General features: G+C 44.2%; 1 protein-coding gene across 4 annotated transcripts in view; it reads right to left on the minus strand.

Annotated features, from left to right (window-relative positions):
* The window catches only part of SPTLC3 (serine palmitoyltransferase long chain base subunit 3), a 91,862-nt gene that overhangs the window by 24,224 nt on the left and 49,066 nt on the right, over nt 1-18,572 (minus strand). For all 4 annotated transcript variants that reach the window (XM_069768780.1, XM_069768782.1, XM_069768783.1 and 1 more), the window contains 2 exons: nt 17,074-17,222; nt 910-1,034 (listed from right to left, as the gene is read on the minus strand). In XM_069768780.1, the coding sequence (XP_069624881.1) occupies nt 910-1,034; nt 17,074-17,222 (274 nt within the window). The remainder of the gene's footprint in view (nt 1-909; nt 1,035-17,073; nt 17,223-18,572) is intronic.

Genomic DNA, 18,572 nt, shown 5'->3' on the forward strand with positions numbered 1-18,572 from the left:
CCGTCATACGGGTGCGTCCTAGCCAAAACATACTGGGGGACGAGAAACTAGCAACATCTGGAACTAAAGAGAGTGAGAGAGCTGTAGAGAACGACGAATGAGAACAGCAGTTGTGAGGACTATTCCGAATGCTCAGCAGGGTAGGACTACAACACACAGGCGCTAGTGGTGGGCAACGATTTCCATCTGCGAGGGAAACTCTGGAAGTGCCCATCGGACCGGTCGGTCTCTGAAAGCCCTGTTAAACGTGCTCTGGATTGAGGATCCTGAAGTCTTCAGTAAAGGGGTAAAGAGACTGCAACCTTGTGTCCTCGTTATTGCCTGCACCTCACACCATCACCATCTACCTTACTGGGAAGCCCTGGGGACATACTTCACCTGTGGGAAGGTATACCATCCAGCTGCTATTCCATCACTCCAGCGGACCCCACAGCAGCGTCGGTCACCCTGACCGAACACCACAGGTGGCGTCACGAACCCCTGACAGACTGCACCACCTTTATTGGACGCCCCTTAGCAGGGTCGCGGACCGGGTCTAGCCACCGTGACAGCCTCAGAACCGAACCAGAGGGGCCCGGTACCGAGAACTCGTGGCCCTGTGTCTGGGGGCGATCCACACACACCTTGGCACTTCATGCATTGTCTATGGATGTGACAGTGTTAGTTGTGCTGCATCCTACATTCTGGTGATCGGTAGTTTCCTGGTAGAGGGACAATGGCCAATCTAAAAATGATTGCCTATAGAGTGGAAACTTGATAACTTTTGCAGAATACCATTAGAATTATTACTTAGTATTAATTGTCTTAACTTTTAACTGCATTGTATTTTTTTTTTATTGTTACATTCAAATCTGGATAATTTATGCTGTTAATAAAATACATGGTAATAATTGATCTGAATGTCACAACCTTTCCAACTAGAGCAGGAATATTTGTTGAATTTGTGGCAAACCCCATGCTGCAAACCATTGCTGCGTCTACGTTTAGAAACTCTGCAAGCAAGTCTTCCACTTCTTTAATTTTATCCATGTGTCCTGAAATAGAATAAAAACTATATGCAAACAGCAGAAAATTAAGATACATCTTTTAAAAGTATTTTTTGCTTATTTAGTGTAGCATAGGAAATGATTAGATAATAATGTAGATTTTTTTTACGTATACCCTGTGTATCTGGATTGTCTCTTATCTTGATTCCTTCTTTTTCATTGATATGGATGACCTACTGAAGACTATGTTCCCCATAATGTCAAAGTCTCATCAATGTGCTCTTGCTCCTATCTAACAGCAGTCATAGATTAGTGACATAAAGCTGCTGTCCCCTGATGTATACAACATAGCCTCAGAGTATCCAGATGCATACAGCAGATTCATTGCCTCCTATGTGATGTATATACAGCAGTCTCAGTGTAACCCATATGATGTAAACAGCAGTCTCAGTGCATCCTATGTGATGTACATAGCAGTCTCTGTGTATCTGTAATGCTATTGCTGGCACCCCTGCATGATTCCCCTTCCCACTCCATGTAGGGACACCGGCATACTCACCGCCGGATCAGCCCTGCATGGTCCCCGGCATCCGCCCTGTCTTCAGCTGTAGTGTACGCCACTCTTCACGGTGGCGTGCCTAGTGCATGTGTGCTACCCCGCTCTTAAAGGGTCAGCATGTTCACCTAGTAAAATGCCCACAGCCAATGGCTGGGAGACATTTAGTAACATAGTACACCTGCAAGATGGCCCCCAGCCAGTAGCTAGGAGACATCTTGTATGTAAGTCACCCTCCTTTATAGAGAGGTGCCAATCAACACAGTGAAACATTAGTGAGTGAGGTGGTCTCCTAATGAGTTGTGAGGTCCCCTGGTCTTTGTGTGGCCAGTCTTGAACCTGATGTCCCTAGTCCTTTTGTGGCCAGTCCCGAACCCAAAGTTCCTGGTTCTGGTTTGGCCAGTCCTAAACCCAAAGTCTCTTGTCTTGATGTAGACAGTCCTGAACCCAAAGTCCCTGGTCCTGTTGCATCCTGTCCTGAACCTGAAGTCCTAGTTCTCATCCCCCAGTCTGTGTGCAGCCAGTCCCTGAATCAGTATCTGAGACCTGTGGGTCTTGAGTGTGTGCCTATCTGAGTATCCTGTATTTCTGGACTGTTACAACCAGTCTCTGAATCAGCCTTGTCCGAGACTCAGTGTCAACCATTCTGCAGAGGATCCTGAACATAGCAGTCTGAATGGAGCACGAGTCTGTGTCAGTAACCATTCTACAGAGGATCCAGAATTTAGTAGTCTGAATGGAGCCCTAGTCCTATCCGTGTCTGCGTACCTGACCCCTGGGGTCAGCATCTGCCTTACTCAGGACTGCTTAGGAGTGGTACGTGGTGACTACCTGCAGCCAAGCCTGGCTCCACAATCAGGAGCTCCAGTGAACACCTGGTGGCCACTTAGCTGTGCCTCTCTTAGGTAAGCCTAGCCCCATGGCACAGTGGACCGCAAAACCACGTGTGCCACCTTCGTGTGCAACAGTATCCTTTGTGAAGTACACAGCAGACTTCTGTATCCTATGTAATGTATAGGGCAATCTCAGTGCATCCTATGTGATGCATACAGTAGAGTATTAGCGTATGCCATGTGATGTAAACAGCAGTCTCATTATATCCTTGGTGATGTATACAGCAAAGTCTCAGTGTATCCTATGTGATGTATACAGTTGTCGCAGTGTATTATACACGACATATACAGCAGAGTCTCAGTGTGTCCTATGGGATGTATACAGTAGTCACAGTGTATTATACACAACATATACAGCAGAGTCTCAGTGTGTTCTATGGGATGTATACAGTAGTCGCAGTGTATTATAGATGACATATACAGCAGAGTCCAGTGTATCCTATGTGATGTATACAGTAATCGCAGTGTATTATACACGACATATACAGCAGAGTCTGTGTGTCCTATGTGATGTATACAGTAGTCGCAGGGTATTATAAATGACATATACAGCAGAGTCTCAATTTGTCCTATGGGATGTATACAGTAGTCGCAGTGTATTATAGATGACATATACAGCAGAATCTCAGTGTATCCTATGTGATGTATACAGTAGTCACAGTGTATTATACACAACATATACAGCAGAGTCTGTGTGTCCTATGGGATGTATACAGTAGTCGCAGTGTATTATACATGACATATACAGCAGAGTCTCAGTGTATCCTATGTGATGTATACAGTAGTCGCAGTGTATTATACACGACATATACAGCAGAGTCTCAGTGTATCCTATGTGATGTATACAGTAGTCGCAGTGTGTCATGCATGACATATACAGCAGAGTCTCAGTGTATCATGTGTGAGATATATATAATAGTCTCAGTGTATCTTATCTGATGTATACTGCAGTCTCTGTATTTCGTCTCACCTACTATATCACTGCTCTCTTACATACAGTTAATATGATATTAATATATTTATGAAACTGTCTAAGACATCAATTCTTTTAGATAGTTTGATAAGTCTTCATCTATATCTTTATCTGCATGGGAGGACGTACAGGGGCATATAGTAGGTGGAGCTGGTAAGTATAGTAAGTAAACATTATATACGTATGCAAATAAATAAAACAATTTAAAATTGCTGGAGTGCTTCTTTAACATAAACAAATAGTTACTGAGTGGTTCTTATGAGTATCCTGTGGGGTTATGAAAAATTATACATGTTTGTCATGCACTAATGTATCCATTCCCCTAAGTGCACTGGAAGCTATACAGGAATCAAAAACAATTGTAAAGTAGTATAACTCTGGTTTTATAAAATAACAACAATAATAATAATAATATAGGAATTATAATAATTATCATTATGGTGAACTACAATATGTGTATTCGCCATGGGCTTTCAGAAAATTCACATTTTGGACATTACTTTCAGGTAGCATCCAAAAATGCATCCATTTTTATTATTTGACTAGCTGAAGAGCCCGGCGTTGCCTGGGCATAGTAAATATCTGTGGTTAGTTATAGCACGTCACTTCTCTTATTTTCCCATCACTCCTCTCATTTTCCCAATCGCATCTTTAATTTTCCCCCTCACATCTCTCATTTTCTCCCTCACACCTCTCATTTTCTCCCTCACTCCTCATTCCCGCCTAACACTTGTCATTTCGACCTCACATCTGTCATTTTCCGATCACTACACTATTTTCCCTCACTCCTCTCATTTTGCACTCACACCTTTTCATTTTCACCTCACACCTCTCATTTTCACCTCAGTATATACATGTTTGTCATCTCCCTTATATATAGTATACACCTGTATGTCATCTCCTGTATATAGTATATACCTGTATGTCATCTCCCCTGTATATAGTATATACCTGCTGTGTGTCATCTCCCCTGTATATAGTATATACCTGTATGTCATCTCCTCCTATATATAGTAAATACCTGTATGTCATCTCCTCCTATATATAGTATATTGTTGTGAATTCTGTGGCAGAGTTCACTCCTGTGGTCACAAGTGGTACTTCGGCTGATTCTCTCTGGGATCTTCCGTTTGTGGAGGAAAGTGGTACTGCAGCTTCTGAGTTTCCTCCCTCAGGTGATCTGGTGAGCTCGTTAGCTTCTTCTCTACTTAACTCCACCTGATGCTTTGATCTATGCTTCCTGTCAATGTTTCAGTGTGGGACTGGTTTTTTCCCTGGATCATTCCTGTGGCCTGCTGCTCTGCAAAGCTAAGTTTTGCTTATGTTATTTTGTTGCTATTTTTCTGTCCAGCTTGCTTTATTGGTTTTTCTCGCCTGCTGGAAGCTCTGAGACGTAGAGGGACCACCTCCGTACCGTTAGTCGGTGCGGAGGGTCTTTTTGTCCCCTCTGCGTGGTTTTTTATAGGTTTTTGTGCTGACCGCAAAGTTATCTTCCCTATCCTCGTTCTGTTCAGCTAGTCGGGCCTCACTTTGCTAAATCTGTTTCATCTCTATGTTTGTGTTTTCATCTTACTCACAGTCATTATATGTGGGGGGCTGCCTTTTCCTTTGGGGAATTTCTCTGAGGCAAGGTAGGCTTATTTTTCTATCTTCAGGATTAGCTAGTTTCTCAGGCTGTGACGAGGCGCCTAGGTTCTGGTCAGGAGCGCTCCACGGCTACCTTTAGTGTGGTTTGATAGGCTTAGGGATTGCGGTCTGCAGAGTTCCCACGTCTCTGAGCTCGTTCTATTATTTTGGGTTATTGTCAGTTCACTGTATGTGCTCTGACCTCCATGTCCATTGTGATTCTGAATTGCCTCTCATAACAGTACAGGAAGCCAAAAGTGCTAATGATTCTCAATAGAGGGAAAAAAGAAGTTCTGAGACCATTTTTTTTTCTTTGCACTGTGTTTTGTCTTTTTTTTCCCCTAGACATTTGGGTGGTTCAGGACACAGGTGTAGCAATGGACATTAAAGGTCTGTCTTCATGTGTGGATCAGCTCACGGCAAGAGTTCAAAATATTCAAGATTTTGTGGTCCAGAATTCTTTGCTTGAACCGAGAATTCCTATTCCAGATTTGTTTTTTGGAGATAGAACTAAATTTCTGAGTTTCAAAAATAATTGTAAACTATTTCTGGCTTTGAAACCTCGCTCTTCTGGTGACCCAATTCAACAGGTTAGGATCGTCATTTCTTTTTTGCGCGGCGACCCTCAGGACTGGGCGTTTTCTCTTGCGTCAGGAGATCCTGCATTGAGTAATATCGATGCGTTTTTCCTGGCGCTTGGGTTGCTGTACGATGAGCCTAATTCAGTGGATCAGGCAGAAAAAAATTTGCTGGCTCTTTGTCAGGCTCAGGATGCGATAGAGGTATATTGTCAGAAATTTAGAAAGTGGTCAGTGCTCACTCAATGGAATGAATCTGCGCTGGCAGCAATATTCAGAAAGGGTCTCTCTGAAGCCCTTAAGGATGTCATGGTGGGATTTCCTATGCCTGCTGGTTTGAATGAGTCTATGTCTTTGGCCATTCAGATCGGTCGACGCTTGCGTGAGCGTAAACCTGTGCACCATTTGGCGGTATTACCTGAGCTTAAACCTGAGCCTATGCAGTGTGATAGGACTTTGACCAGAGTTGAACGGCAAGAACATAGACATCTGAATGGTCTGTGTTTCTACTGTGGTGATTCCACTCATGCTATCTGATTGTCCTAAGCGCACTAAGCGGTTCGCTAGGTCTGCCACCATTGGTACGGTACAGTCAAAATTTCTTCTGTCCGTTACCTTGATCTGTTCTTTGTCATCGTATTCTGTCATGGCATTTGTGGATTCAGGCGCTGCCCTGAATTTGATGGACTTGGAGTATGCCAGGCGTTGTGGGTTTTTCTTGGAGCCCTTGCAGTGTCCTATTCCATTGAGAGGAATTGATGCTACGCCTTTGGCCAAGAATAAGCCTCAATACTGGACCCAGCTGACCATGTGCATGGCTCCTGCACATCAGGAGGTTATTCGCTTTCTGGTGTTGCATAATCTGCATGATGTGGTCGTGTTGGGGTTGCCATGGCTACAAGCCCATAATCCAGTATTAGATTGGAAATCCATGTCGGTGTCCAGCTGGGGTTGTCAGGGGGTACATGGTGATGTTCCATTTCTGTCAATTTCGTCATCCACTCCTTCTGAGGTCCCAGAGTTCTTGTCTGATTACCGGGATGTATTTGATGAGCCCAAGTCCAATACCCTACCTCCGCATAGGGATTGTGATTGTGCTATCAATTTGATTCCTGGTAGTAAATTCCCAAAAGGTCGATTGTTTAATTTGTCCGTGCCTGAGCACACCGGTATGCGCAGTTATGTGAAGGAATCCCTGGAGAAGGGGCATATTCGCCCGTCATCGTCGCCATTAGGAGCAGGGTTCTTTTTTGTAGCCAAGAAGGATGGTTCGCTGAGACCTTGTATAGATTACCGCCTTCTTAATAAGATCACGGTTAAATTTCAGTACCCCTTGCCATTGTTATCTGATCTGTTTGCTCGGATTAAGGGGGCTAGTTGGTTCACAAAGATAGATTTTCGTGGTGCGTATAATCTGGTGCGAATTAAGCAAGGTGATGAGTGGAAAACTGCATTTAATACGCCCGAGGGTCATTTTGAGTATCTCGTGATGCCGTTCGGACTTGCCAATGCTCCATCAGTGTTTCAGTCCTTTATGCATGACATCTTCCGAGAGTACCTGGATAAATTCCTGATTGTGTACTTGGATGACATTTTGATCTTCTCGGATGATTGGGAGTCTCATGTGAAGCAGGTCAGAACGGTTTTTCAGGTCCTGCGTGCTAATTCTTTGTTTGTGAAGGGATCAAAGTGTCTCTTTGGTGTGCAGAAGGTTTCATTTTTGGGGTTCATCTTTTCCCCTTCTACTATCGAGATGGATCCTGTTAAGGTCCAAGCCATCCATGATTGGACTCAGCCGACATCTCTGAAAAGTCTGCAAAAGTTCCTGGGCTTTGCAAATTTTTATCGTCGCTTCATCTGCAATTTTTCTAGTATTGCTAAACCGTTGACCGATTTGACCAAGAAGGGTGCTGATGTGGTCAATTGGTCTTCTGCTGCTGTGGAAGCTTTTCAAGAGTTGAAGCGTCGTTTTTCTTCTGCCCCTGTGTTGTGTCAACCAGATGTTTCTCTTCCGTTCCAGGTCGAGGTTGATGCTTCTGAGATTGGAGCAGGGGCTGTTTTGTCGCAGAGAGGTTCTGGTTGCTCAGTGATGAAACCATGCGCTTTCTTTTCCAGGAAGTTTTCGCCTGCTGAGCGTAATTATGATGTGGGCAACCGAGAGTTGCTGGCCATGAAGTGGGCATTCGAGGAGTGGCGTCATTGGCTTGAAGGAGCTAAGCATCGCGTGGTGGTATTGACTGATCATAAGAACTTGACTTATCTCGAGTCTGCCAAGCGCTTGAATCCTAGACAAGCTCGTTGGTCGTTGTTTTTTGCCCGTTTTGACTTTGTGATTTCGTACCTTCCGGGCTCTAAAAATGTGAAGGCGGATGCTCTGTCTAGGAGTTTTGTACCCGACTCTCCGGGTTTATCTGAGCCGGCGGGTATCCTCAAGGAAGGAGTAATTGTGTCTGCCATCTCCCCTGATTTGCGGCGGGTGCTGCAAAAATTTCAGGCTAATAAACCTGATCGTTGCCCAGCGGAGAAACTGTTTGTCCCTGATAGGTGGACGAATAGAGTTATCTCTGAACTTCATTGTTCGGTGTTGGCCGGTCATCCTGGAATCTTTGGTACCAGAGAGTTAGTGGCTAGATCCTTTTGGTGGCCCTCTCTGTCGCGAGATGTGCGTGCTTTTGTGCAGTCCTGTGGGATTTGTGCTCGGGCTAAGCCCTGCTGTTCTCGTGCCAGTGGGTTGCTTTTACCCTTGCCGGTCCCGAAGAGGCCTTGGACACATATCTCTATGGATTTTATTTCTGACCTTCCCGTTTCTCAAAAGATGTCAGTCATTTGGGTGGTCTGTGATCGCTTTTCTAAGATGGTCCATCTGGTACCCTTGTCTAAATTGCCTTCCTCCTCTGATTTGGTGCCTTTGTTCTTCCAGCATGTGGTTCGTTTGCATGGCATTCCAGAGAATATTGTTTCTGACAGAGGTTCCCAGTTTGTTTCGAGGTTTTGGCGAGTCTTTTGTGGTAGGATGGGCATTGACTTGTCTTTTTCCTCGGCTTTCCATCCTCAGACTAATGGCCAGACCGAGCGAACCAATCAGACCTTGGAAACATATCTGAGGTGCTTTGTTTCTGCTGATCAGGATGACTGGGTGTCCTTTTTGCCTTTGGCTGAGTTCGCCCTTAATAATCGGGCCAGCTCGGCTACCTTGGTTTCACCGTTTTTCTGCAATTCTGGGTTCCATCCTCGTTTCTCTTCTGGACAGGTTGAGTCTTCGGACTGTCCTGGTGTGGATACTGTGGTGGACAGGTTGCAGCAGATTTGGACTCAGGTAGTGGACAATTTGACCTTGTCCCAGGAGAAGGCTCAACTTTTCGCTAATCGCAGACGCCGTGTGGGTCCCCGACTTCGTGTTGGGGATCTGGTTTGGTTATCTTCTCGTCATATTCCTATGAAGGTTTCCTCTCCTAAGTTTAAACCTCGTTTTATTGGTCCGTATAGGATTTCTGAGGTTCTTAATCCTGTGTCTTTTCGTCTGACCCTTCCAGATTCTTTTTCCATACATAACGTATTCCATAAGTCATTTTTGCGGAGATACGTGGCACCTATGGTTCCATCTGTTGAGCCTCCTGCCCCGGTTTTGGTGGAGGGGGAATTGGAGTATATTGTGGAGAAGATTTTGGATTCTCGTGTTTCAAGACGGAAACTCCAGTATCTGGTTAAATGGAAGGGTTATGCTCAGGAGGATAATTCCTGGGTTTTTGCCTCTGATGTCCATGCTCCCGATCTTGTTCGTGCCTTTCATGTGGCTCTGGTGAGGGTTCGGTGACCCCTCCTCAAGGGGGGGGTACTGTTGTGAATTCTGTGGCAGAGTTCACTCCTGTGGTCACAAGTGGTACTTCGGCTGATTCTCTCTGGGATCTTCCGTTTGTGGAGGAAAGTGGTACTGCAGCTTCTGAGTTTCCTCCCTCAGGTGATCTGGTGAGCTCGTTAGCTTCTTCTCTACTTAACTCCACCTGATGCTTTGATATATGCTTCCTGTCAATGTTTCAGTGTGGGACTGGTTTTTTCCCTGGATTATTCCTGTGGCCTGCTGCTCTGCAAAGCTAAGTTTTGCTTATGTTATTTTGTTGCTATTTTTCTGTCCAGCTTGCTTTATTGGTTTTTCTCGCCTGCTGGAAGCTCTGAGACGCAGAGGGACCACCTCCGTACCGTTAGTCGGTGCGGAGGGTCTTTTTGTCCCCTCTGCGTGGTTTTTGTATAGGTTTTTGTCCTGACCGCAAAGTTATCTTCCCTATCCTCGTTCTGTTCAGCTAGTCGGGCCTCACTTTGCTAAATCTGTTTCATCTCTATGTTTGTGTTTTCATCTTACTCACAGTCATTATATGTGGGGGGCTGCCTTTTCCTTTGAGGAATTTCTCTGAGGCAAGGTAGGCTTATTTTTCTATCTTCAGGATTAGCTAGTTTCTCAGGCTGTGACGAGGCGCCTAGGTTCTGGTCAGGAGCGCTCCATGGCTACCTTTAGTGTGGTTTGATAGGCTTAGGGATTGCGGTCTGCAGAGTTCCCACGTCTCTGAGCTCGTTCTATTATTTTGGGTTATTGTCAGTTCACTGTATGTGCTCTGACCTCCATGTCCATTGTGATTCTGAATTGCCTCTCATAACAGTATATACCTGTATGACATCTCCTTCTATATATAGTATATACCTGTATGTCATCTCCTCCTGTATATAGTATATACCTGTGTGTCATCTCCCCTGTATATAGTATATATCTGTGTGTCATCTCCTCCTGTATATAGTATATACCTGTATGTCATCTTCTATATATAGCATATACCTGTATGTCATCTCCTCCTGTATATAGTATATACCTGTAGGTAATCTGCTCCTGTATATAGTATATACCTGTGTGTCATCTCCTCCTGTATATAGTATATACCTGTATGTCATCTCCTCCTGTATATAGTATGTACCTGTATGTCATCTCCTCCTCTATATAGTATATACCTGTGTGTCATCTCTCCTGTATATAGTATATATCTGTGTGTCATATCCCTTGAATATAGTATATACCTGTGTGATCTCCTGTATTAGACCTCGTTAACACGTTATTTGCTCAGTATTTTTACCTCAGTATTTGTAAGATAAATTGGCAGCCTGATAAATCCCCAGTTAACAGGAAGCCCTCCCCCTGGCAGTATATATTAGCTCACACATACACATAATAGACAGGTCATGTGACTGACAGCTGCTGTATTTCCTATATGGTACATTTGTTGCTCTTGTAGTTTGTCTGCTTATTAATCAGATTTTTATTTTTGAAGGCTAATACCAGACTTGTGTGTGTTTTAGGGCGAGTTTCGTTTGTCAAGTTGTGTGTGTTGAGTTTTGTGTGGCAACATGTGTGGAGCAACTTTTTGTGTGTCGAGTTGCATGTGACAGGTTAGTGTAGCAAGTTGTGTGCAGCAAGTTTTGCGCATGGCGAGTTTTGCGCGTGGTGAGTTTTATGTCTGGTGCCTTTTGAGTATGTGCAAGTTTTGTGTGAGGCAACTTTTGCATGTGTTGCAAATTTTGTGCATGTGGCAATTTTTCAGTATGTGCAAGTTTTGCGTGTGGCGAGTTTTCCATGAGGTGAGTTTTGCACTTGTGGCGAGTTTTGCGTGAGCCTATTTTTTGAATGTGGCGAGTTTTGTGCGTGGTGAGTTTTGAGCGGCGACTTTTGTGTTTCGACTTTTATGTGGCGAGGTTGGTGTATGTGTGGTGAAATGTGTGCTGAGGGTGGTATATGTGTTCAAGCACGTGGTAGTGTGTGGCGCATTTTGTGTGTGTGTTCATATCCCCGTGTGTGGTGAGTATCCCATGTCGGGGTCCCACCTTAGCAACTGTACGGTATATACTCTTTGGCGCCATCGCTCTCACTCTTTAAGTCCCCCTTGTTCACATCTGGCAGCTGTCAATTTGCCTCCAACACTTTTCCTTTCACTTTTCCCCATTATGTAGATAGGGGAAAAATAGTTTGGTGAATTGGAAAGCGCGGAGTTAAAATTTCACCTCACAACATAGCCTATGACGCTCTCAGGGTCCAGACGTGTGACTTTGCAAAATTTTGTGGCTGTAGCTTCGAGGCCTCCAACACTTTTCCTTTCACTTTTTTCCCCATTATGTAGATAGGGGCAAAATTGTTTGGTGAATTGGAAAGCGCGGGGTTAAAATTTCGCCTCACAATATAGCCTATGACGCTCTCGGGGTCCAGACGTGTGACTGTGCAAAATTTTGTGGCTGTAGCTGCGACGCCTCCAACACTTTTCATTTCACTTTTTCCCCATTATGTAGATAGGGGCAAAATTGTTTGGTGAATTGGAAAGCGCGGGGTTAAAATTTCACCTCACAACGTAGCCTATGACGCTCTCAGGGTCCAGACGTGTGACTGTGCAAAATTTTGTTTCTGTAGCTGCGACGCCTCCAACACTTTTCCTTTCACTTTTTTCCCCATTATGTAGATAGGGGCAAAATTGTTTGGTGAATTGGAAAGCGCGGGGTTAAAATTTCACCTCACAACGTAGCCTATGACGCTCTCAGGGTCCAGACGTGTGACTGTGCAAAATTTTGTTTCTGTAGCTGCAACGCCTCCAACACTTTTCCTTTCACTTTTTTCCCCCATTATGTAGATAGGGGCAAAATTGTTTGGTGAATTGGAACGCGCGGGGTTAAAATTTCGCCTCACAACATAGCCTATGACGCTCTCGGGGTCCAGACGTGTGACTGTGCAAAATTTTGTGGCTGTAGCTGCGACGGTGTAGATGCCAATCCCGGACATACACACACACACACACACACACACACATACACACATTCAGCTTTATATAGTAGATTTGATATCTACAAAGCAGTGTCAGACTGGATAGTCTCCAGGTGGGCCCGGTGGACCCTGACCTTTTCTCCGAGCCTGTCCTTTTCTTCAGGGATGTCGATAGTGGAAGACTTTCAGCCACTATGGGGCCCCTTGGTCAGGAGGAACCTGGGGCCAAATGGCATTGGGCTTCCAGCACCGTGTCTAAATATAAATGGTATCTGCATCCTCAGGATGCAGATACTGATGGATACAATGGATGAGGAAACAGCGCTTTTCCCCACTATTTAGACTTTTCATCTGTGACTGGATGTAGCAGGTGCAACCTAGTCACGTTACTGCAACTGGATAGGGGAGCATCATTTTGTATATAAAAAGATGTGGGGGCATCATACTGTGTATAGGAGGCTACGGTGACCTCATACTGTTTATTGGGGATCTGTGGGTCATGATGCTGTGTAAATGGATGCTTTATGGCCACTATATTGTATATAGGAAGCTGTGGGGTGCCATCATACTGAATACAGGATCTATGGAGCGATCATACCATGTATAAAGAGCTATAGGGACATCATAATGTGTATATGGGACCTCATAATGTTTATAGGGGACTGTGATACCACGATTCTGTATAAAAGATGTTTATGAGATGTGGGTTATATCTTAATATATATAGGGAGCTGTGGGGGCCATCATACTGAATAAAGGATCTATGGAGCGATCATACTATGTATAAAGAGCTATAGGGACATCATAATGTGTATAGGGGACTATGGGGGCCTCATAATGTTTATTGGGGACTGTGATACCATGATTCTGTATAAAAGATGTTTGAGATGTGGGTTATATCTTAATATATATAGGTAGCTGTGGAGGCCATCATACTGTGTAAAGGGAGCTGTGGGCCATCACACTATGTATAGGGATTTGTGGGGGTGTGGTAAAATCATATTTTGTGGGGACATCATACTGTGCTGTTGGGAAATCAAACTTTGGTGGAGTTACTCTGGGGTCATCATACTATGCTTGTGTGGATAAAATCAGTATAGAGATCTCATACTGTATGTAGGGGGGCATTTTTGGGGGCATCATACTCAAAGGGAGTATTAACAGCAGTATTGTAGTAGGTGAAAGACTAAGGGGCTTAATTACTGTGTACATGTCGTAACACTTCTTCCTGTCTACAAAAGTTGTGCAGTATGCCCTTCTGTGTCTGTGCCTAAAAGTTGTGAATTATTTGACTACTTTCCAAACATATACGGTATGTGTTAAAAGCTGTTTTGCGTGTACTTGTGCTTCAACGGACCCGCTGAAGCGCAGGTACGAACGAAACAACCTTCGTTCCTCTCATGTGCTTCCTACCTCCCTGCAGCCAGTTTTAATATTGTACTGAATAAAGACATTGGATTTTACAGGACCAGTAAATGTCACAATTTTTTCTTTCTTTGAACATATGTAGACTTTGTTATGTGTGAGCACCCGGTATTCTATGGCTTGATTGCCAAGTCCTCTATTTCACTAGACACAGAAACACACAGGTTGGTGGTGTTGGCATTTCTCTGCATTCCTATATACAGTTTATATATGCTCAAAAAATAAAGGGAACATTTAAACAACAGAATATAACTCCAAGTAAATCAAGCTTCTGTGAAATCAAACTGTCCACTTAGGAAGCAACACTGTTTGACAATCAATTTCAGATGCTGCTGTACAAATGGAATAGACAACAGATGGAAATTATTGGCAATTATCAAGGCACACTCAATAAAAGAGTGGTACTGCAGGTGGGGACCACAGACCACATCTCAGTACCAATGCTTTCTGGCTGATGTTTTGGTCACTTTTGAATGTTGGTTGTGCTTTCACACTCGTGGTAGCATGAGATGTACTCTGCAATCCACACAAAGTGGCTCAGGTAGTGCAGCTCATCCAGGATAGCCCATCAATGCGAGCTGTGGAAAGAAGGTTTGCTGTGTCTGTCAGCATAGTGTCCAGAGGTTGGAGGTGCTACCAGGAGACAGGCCAGTACACCAGGAAACATGGAGGGGGCCGTAGGAGGGCAACAACCCAGCAGCAGGATCGCTACCTCAGCCTTTGTGCACGGATGAACAGGAGGAGCACTGTCAGAGCCCTGCAAAATGACCTCCAGCAGGCCGCAAATGTGCATGTGTCTGCACAATGGTTAGAAACCGACTCTATGAGGATGGTCTGAGTGTCCGACATCCACAGATGGGGTTGTGCTCACAGCCCAACACCGTGCAGGATGCTTGGCATTTGCCACAGAAAATCAGGATTGGCAAATTCACCACTAGTGCCCTGTACTCTTGACAGATGAAAGCAGGTTCCACTGAGCACATGTGACAGACGTGACAGAGTCTGGAGACGCTGTGGAGAGCGATCTGCTGCCTGCTACATGCTTGAGCATGACCGGTTTGGCAGTGGGTCACTAATGGTGTGGGGTGGCATTTCTTTGGAGGGCAGCACAGCCCTCCATATGCTCACCAGAGGTAGCCTGACTGCCATTAGGTACCAAGATGAGATGCTCAGACCCATTGTGAGACCATATGCTGGTGCAGTTGGCTCTGGGTTCCTTTTAATGCAGGACAATGCCAGACCTCATGTGGTTGGAGTGTGTCAGCAGTTCCTGCAAGATGAAGGCATTGAGGCAATGGACTGGCAGGCCCGTTCCCCAGACTTGAACCAGATTGAACACATCTGGCACATCATGTCTTATACCATCCACCAAAGTCACATTGCACCACAGACTGTACAGGAGTTGGCAGATGCTTTAGTCCAGGTCTGTGAGGAGATCCCTCGGAAGACCATCCACCGCCTCATCAGGAATATGCCCAGGCGTTTAGGGAGGTCATACAGGCATGTGGAGGCCACACACACTACTGAGCATTAGGGTTGAGCGAAACGGGTCGAAATATTTCAAAAGTCGCCGACTTTTGGCAAGGTCGGGTTTCATGAAACCCGACCCGACCCCAGTGTGGGGTCGGCCATGAAGTCGGCGATCTTTTGAATCTGGAATCGGAATTCCGATACCGATTCCCGATATGTTTAAGATATCGGGAATTGGTATCGGAATTCAGATTTAAGTGTAAAATAAAGAATTAAAATAAAAAATATCGCAATGCTTACCCTCTGACGCGCCCTGGTACTAACCGGCAGCCTTTCTTCCTTAGAATCAGCCTTCCAAGACCTTGCGGTGACGTCACGGCTTCTGATTGGTCGCGCGGCGGTCACATGGGCGGCCGCGCGACCAATCAGAAGCCGCGACGTCACCGCAAGGTCTTGGAAGGCTGATTCTAAGGAAGAAAGGCTGCCAGTTAGTACCAGGGCGCGTCAGAGGGTAAGTATTGCGATATTTTTTATTTTAATTCTTTATTTTACACTAAAATATGGATCGCAGGGCCTGAAGGAGAGTTTCCGCTCCTTCAGACCCTGGGAACCATGGAAACCCAATGCACTGCATTGGGTTTCGCGTTTCGGCCGACCCCGACCCCGACTTTTTTATAGGATCGGCCGATTTCACTCGACCCAACTTTTGAAAAAGTCGGGTTTCGTGAAACCCGACCCGATCCTATAAAAGCAAAGGTCGCTCAACCCTACTGAGCATCATTTCCTTGTCTTGAGGCATTTCCACTGGAGTTGGATCAGCCTGTAACTTCATTTTCCACTATGATTTTGAGCATCATTCCAACTCCAGACCTCCGTAGGATATTAGTTGTGATTTATGTTGATCATTTTTAGGTTTTATTGTTCTCAACACTTTCCACAATGTAATGAATAAAGATTTACAACTGGAATATTTCATTCAGTGATATCTAGGATGTAGGATTTTAGTGTTCCCTTTATTTTTTTGAGCAGTGTATATACACATATACATATTTGTACATGTATGTATGTATGTATATATATATATATATATATATATATATATATACACACACCGGTATATAATTTTTTCTCTTTAAGGGGAAGGACTGGACAATTAGGACTTTTACTACTAGGTCCCATGATTTCCATGTATGCCCTGGAGCAAGTGTGGATATGTTAGTATATACAAATGTAGCCAAGTTTATCTATATAAAAAGAGCGCCATCTTGATAACTTTGCAAGAAAGTTATCTCACTTAAATGGATTTAGATAAGTTAACATTGCAAAAGCCATTGAGTGATCTTAGGTGTCAAATTACACTTTCCTGCACCATGATATCCCAATGCTTGTTATGTTATCTGCATTCTTTTAATGGCTACATTTATATATTTAATTTTTTGTATATTTGAGGGTGTCCTTTCACTGATTGGGAAAATATGTATTAAAGATAATAAAACAGTTAATTTTAAGATCCAAAGCCTCATCTAAACCTGTATATATGTATGCATTGTCAGTGGGGGAAATATATGATCCCTTGCTGATTTAGTACCGAGCACTATGTCCAGACTGGTCATAGATATCATGGCACTAACGTGCCTGCCTTATACACGCATATGAGACTGCTGAGTTCAGGTCTTGTGAGACCTAAGGCTGACCTAGTCATTGTGATCCATGCTTGAACTCTTAAGGCTTGACATGTGAAACTAGCCTGACCGTATATTTAACTGTAACTCTACTTACCCATTTCATGTCTGGTACTGCACACCCCAGCACCATATCTCTGTAATACATTCTCCACTGTTTCCAAGGACTCTTCATTATTTTCTGCGAAACCCAGATAGTTGTAGGATCCCATGTTTATCACATCCTTAATGACTTTTCCAGTGTACCTACGATTAAACCAAACCTTTAATTAGCATGACAGAATCTGTGCACTCCAACAGACAAGCAAGGACTGAGGATTGCCACATCGAAATGACAGGAGAATGTTAATTCAATCTCAAAAGTACACTGCTCAAAAAAAATAAAGGAAACACTTAAACAAACAATGTATCTCCAAGTCAATCACACTTCTGTGGAATTAACCTGTCCAGTTATGAAGCAACACTAATTGTGAAACAATTTCTGCTGTGTTGTGTAAATGTAACAGAAAACAGGTAAAATGATAGGCAATTATCAAGAAAACTCCTATAAAGGAGTGGTTCTGCAGGTGGTGACCACAGACCATTTCTCCGTTCTCATCCTTTTTGGTTGTTGTTTTAGTCATTTTTGCATTTTGTCAATGCTCTCACCCATAGAGGACCAGTAGCATCCCACAGAAGTTGCTCAGGTAATGCAGCTCATCCAGGATGGCACATCAGTGTGAGCTGTGGCAAGGAGGGTAGCTGTTTTGGTCAGCACAGTGTCCAGAGCATGAAGCAGATACCAGTACACCAGGAGACGGGTAGGGAGCCGTTTTAGGGCAACAACCCAGCAGCAGGACCGCTACCTTCTCCTTTGTGCAAAGAGGAACAGGAGGAGCACTGCCAGAGCCCTGCAGAATGACCACCAGCAGACCACTAACATCCATGTATCTGCTCAAACTGTCAGAAAGATTCCATGAGGTTGGTATGAGGGTCTGGCAGTCAAAAGTGCCACACAAGATACCATGCCACACAAGATGTTGGTACACAAAATGAGAATGTTGGGTCTGGGGGAAAATGTGTGTAAATGGGTAATTGGCTTAGTAATAGAAAGCAGAGGGTGGTTATAAATGGTATATTAACTAACTGGGTCGCTGCGACCAGTGGGGTACCACAGGGGTCGATGTTGGAACCTATTCTCTTCAACATATTTATTAACGATCTAGCACAAGGTTTACACAGTAACATATCGATATTTTCAGATGATACAAAACTATGTAAAGCAGTCAATACAAGAGAAGATAGTATTCTGCTACAGACGGACGGATCTGGATAATTTGGAAACTTGGGCCGAGAGCTGGCAGATGCGGTTTAATAATGATAAATGTAAGGTTATGCACATGGGAAGAATTAATCAATATCACCATTACACACTGAACGGGAAACCACTGGGTAAATCTGACATGGAGAAGGACTTAGGGATCCTAGTTAATGATAAACTTACCTGGAGCAGCCAGTGCCAGGCAGCAGCTGCCAAGGCAAACAGGATCATGGGGTGTATTAAAAGGTCTGGATACACATGGTAAGAGCATTATACTGCCTCTGTACAAATCCCTG

The sequence above is a fragment of the Ranitomeya imitator genome, chromosome 5 (assembly GCF_032444005.1).
Source record: "Ranitomeya imitator isolate aRanImi1 chromosome 5, aRanImi1.pri, whole genome shotgun sequence".
In the NCBI taxonomy this organism is placed as follows: Eukaryota; Metazoa; Chordata; class Amphibia; order Anura; family Dendrobatidae; genus Ranitomeya; species Ranitomeya imitator.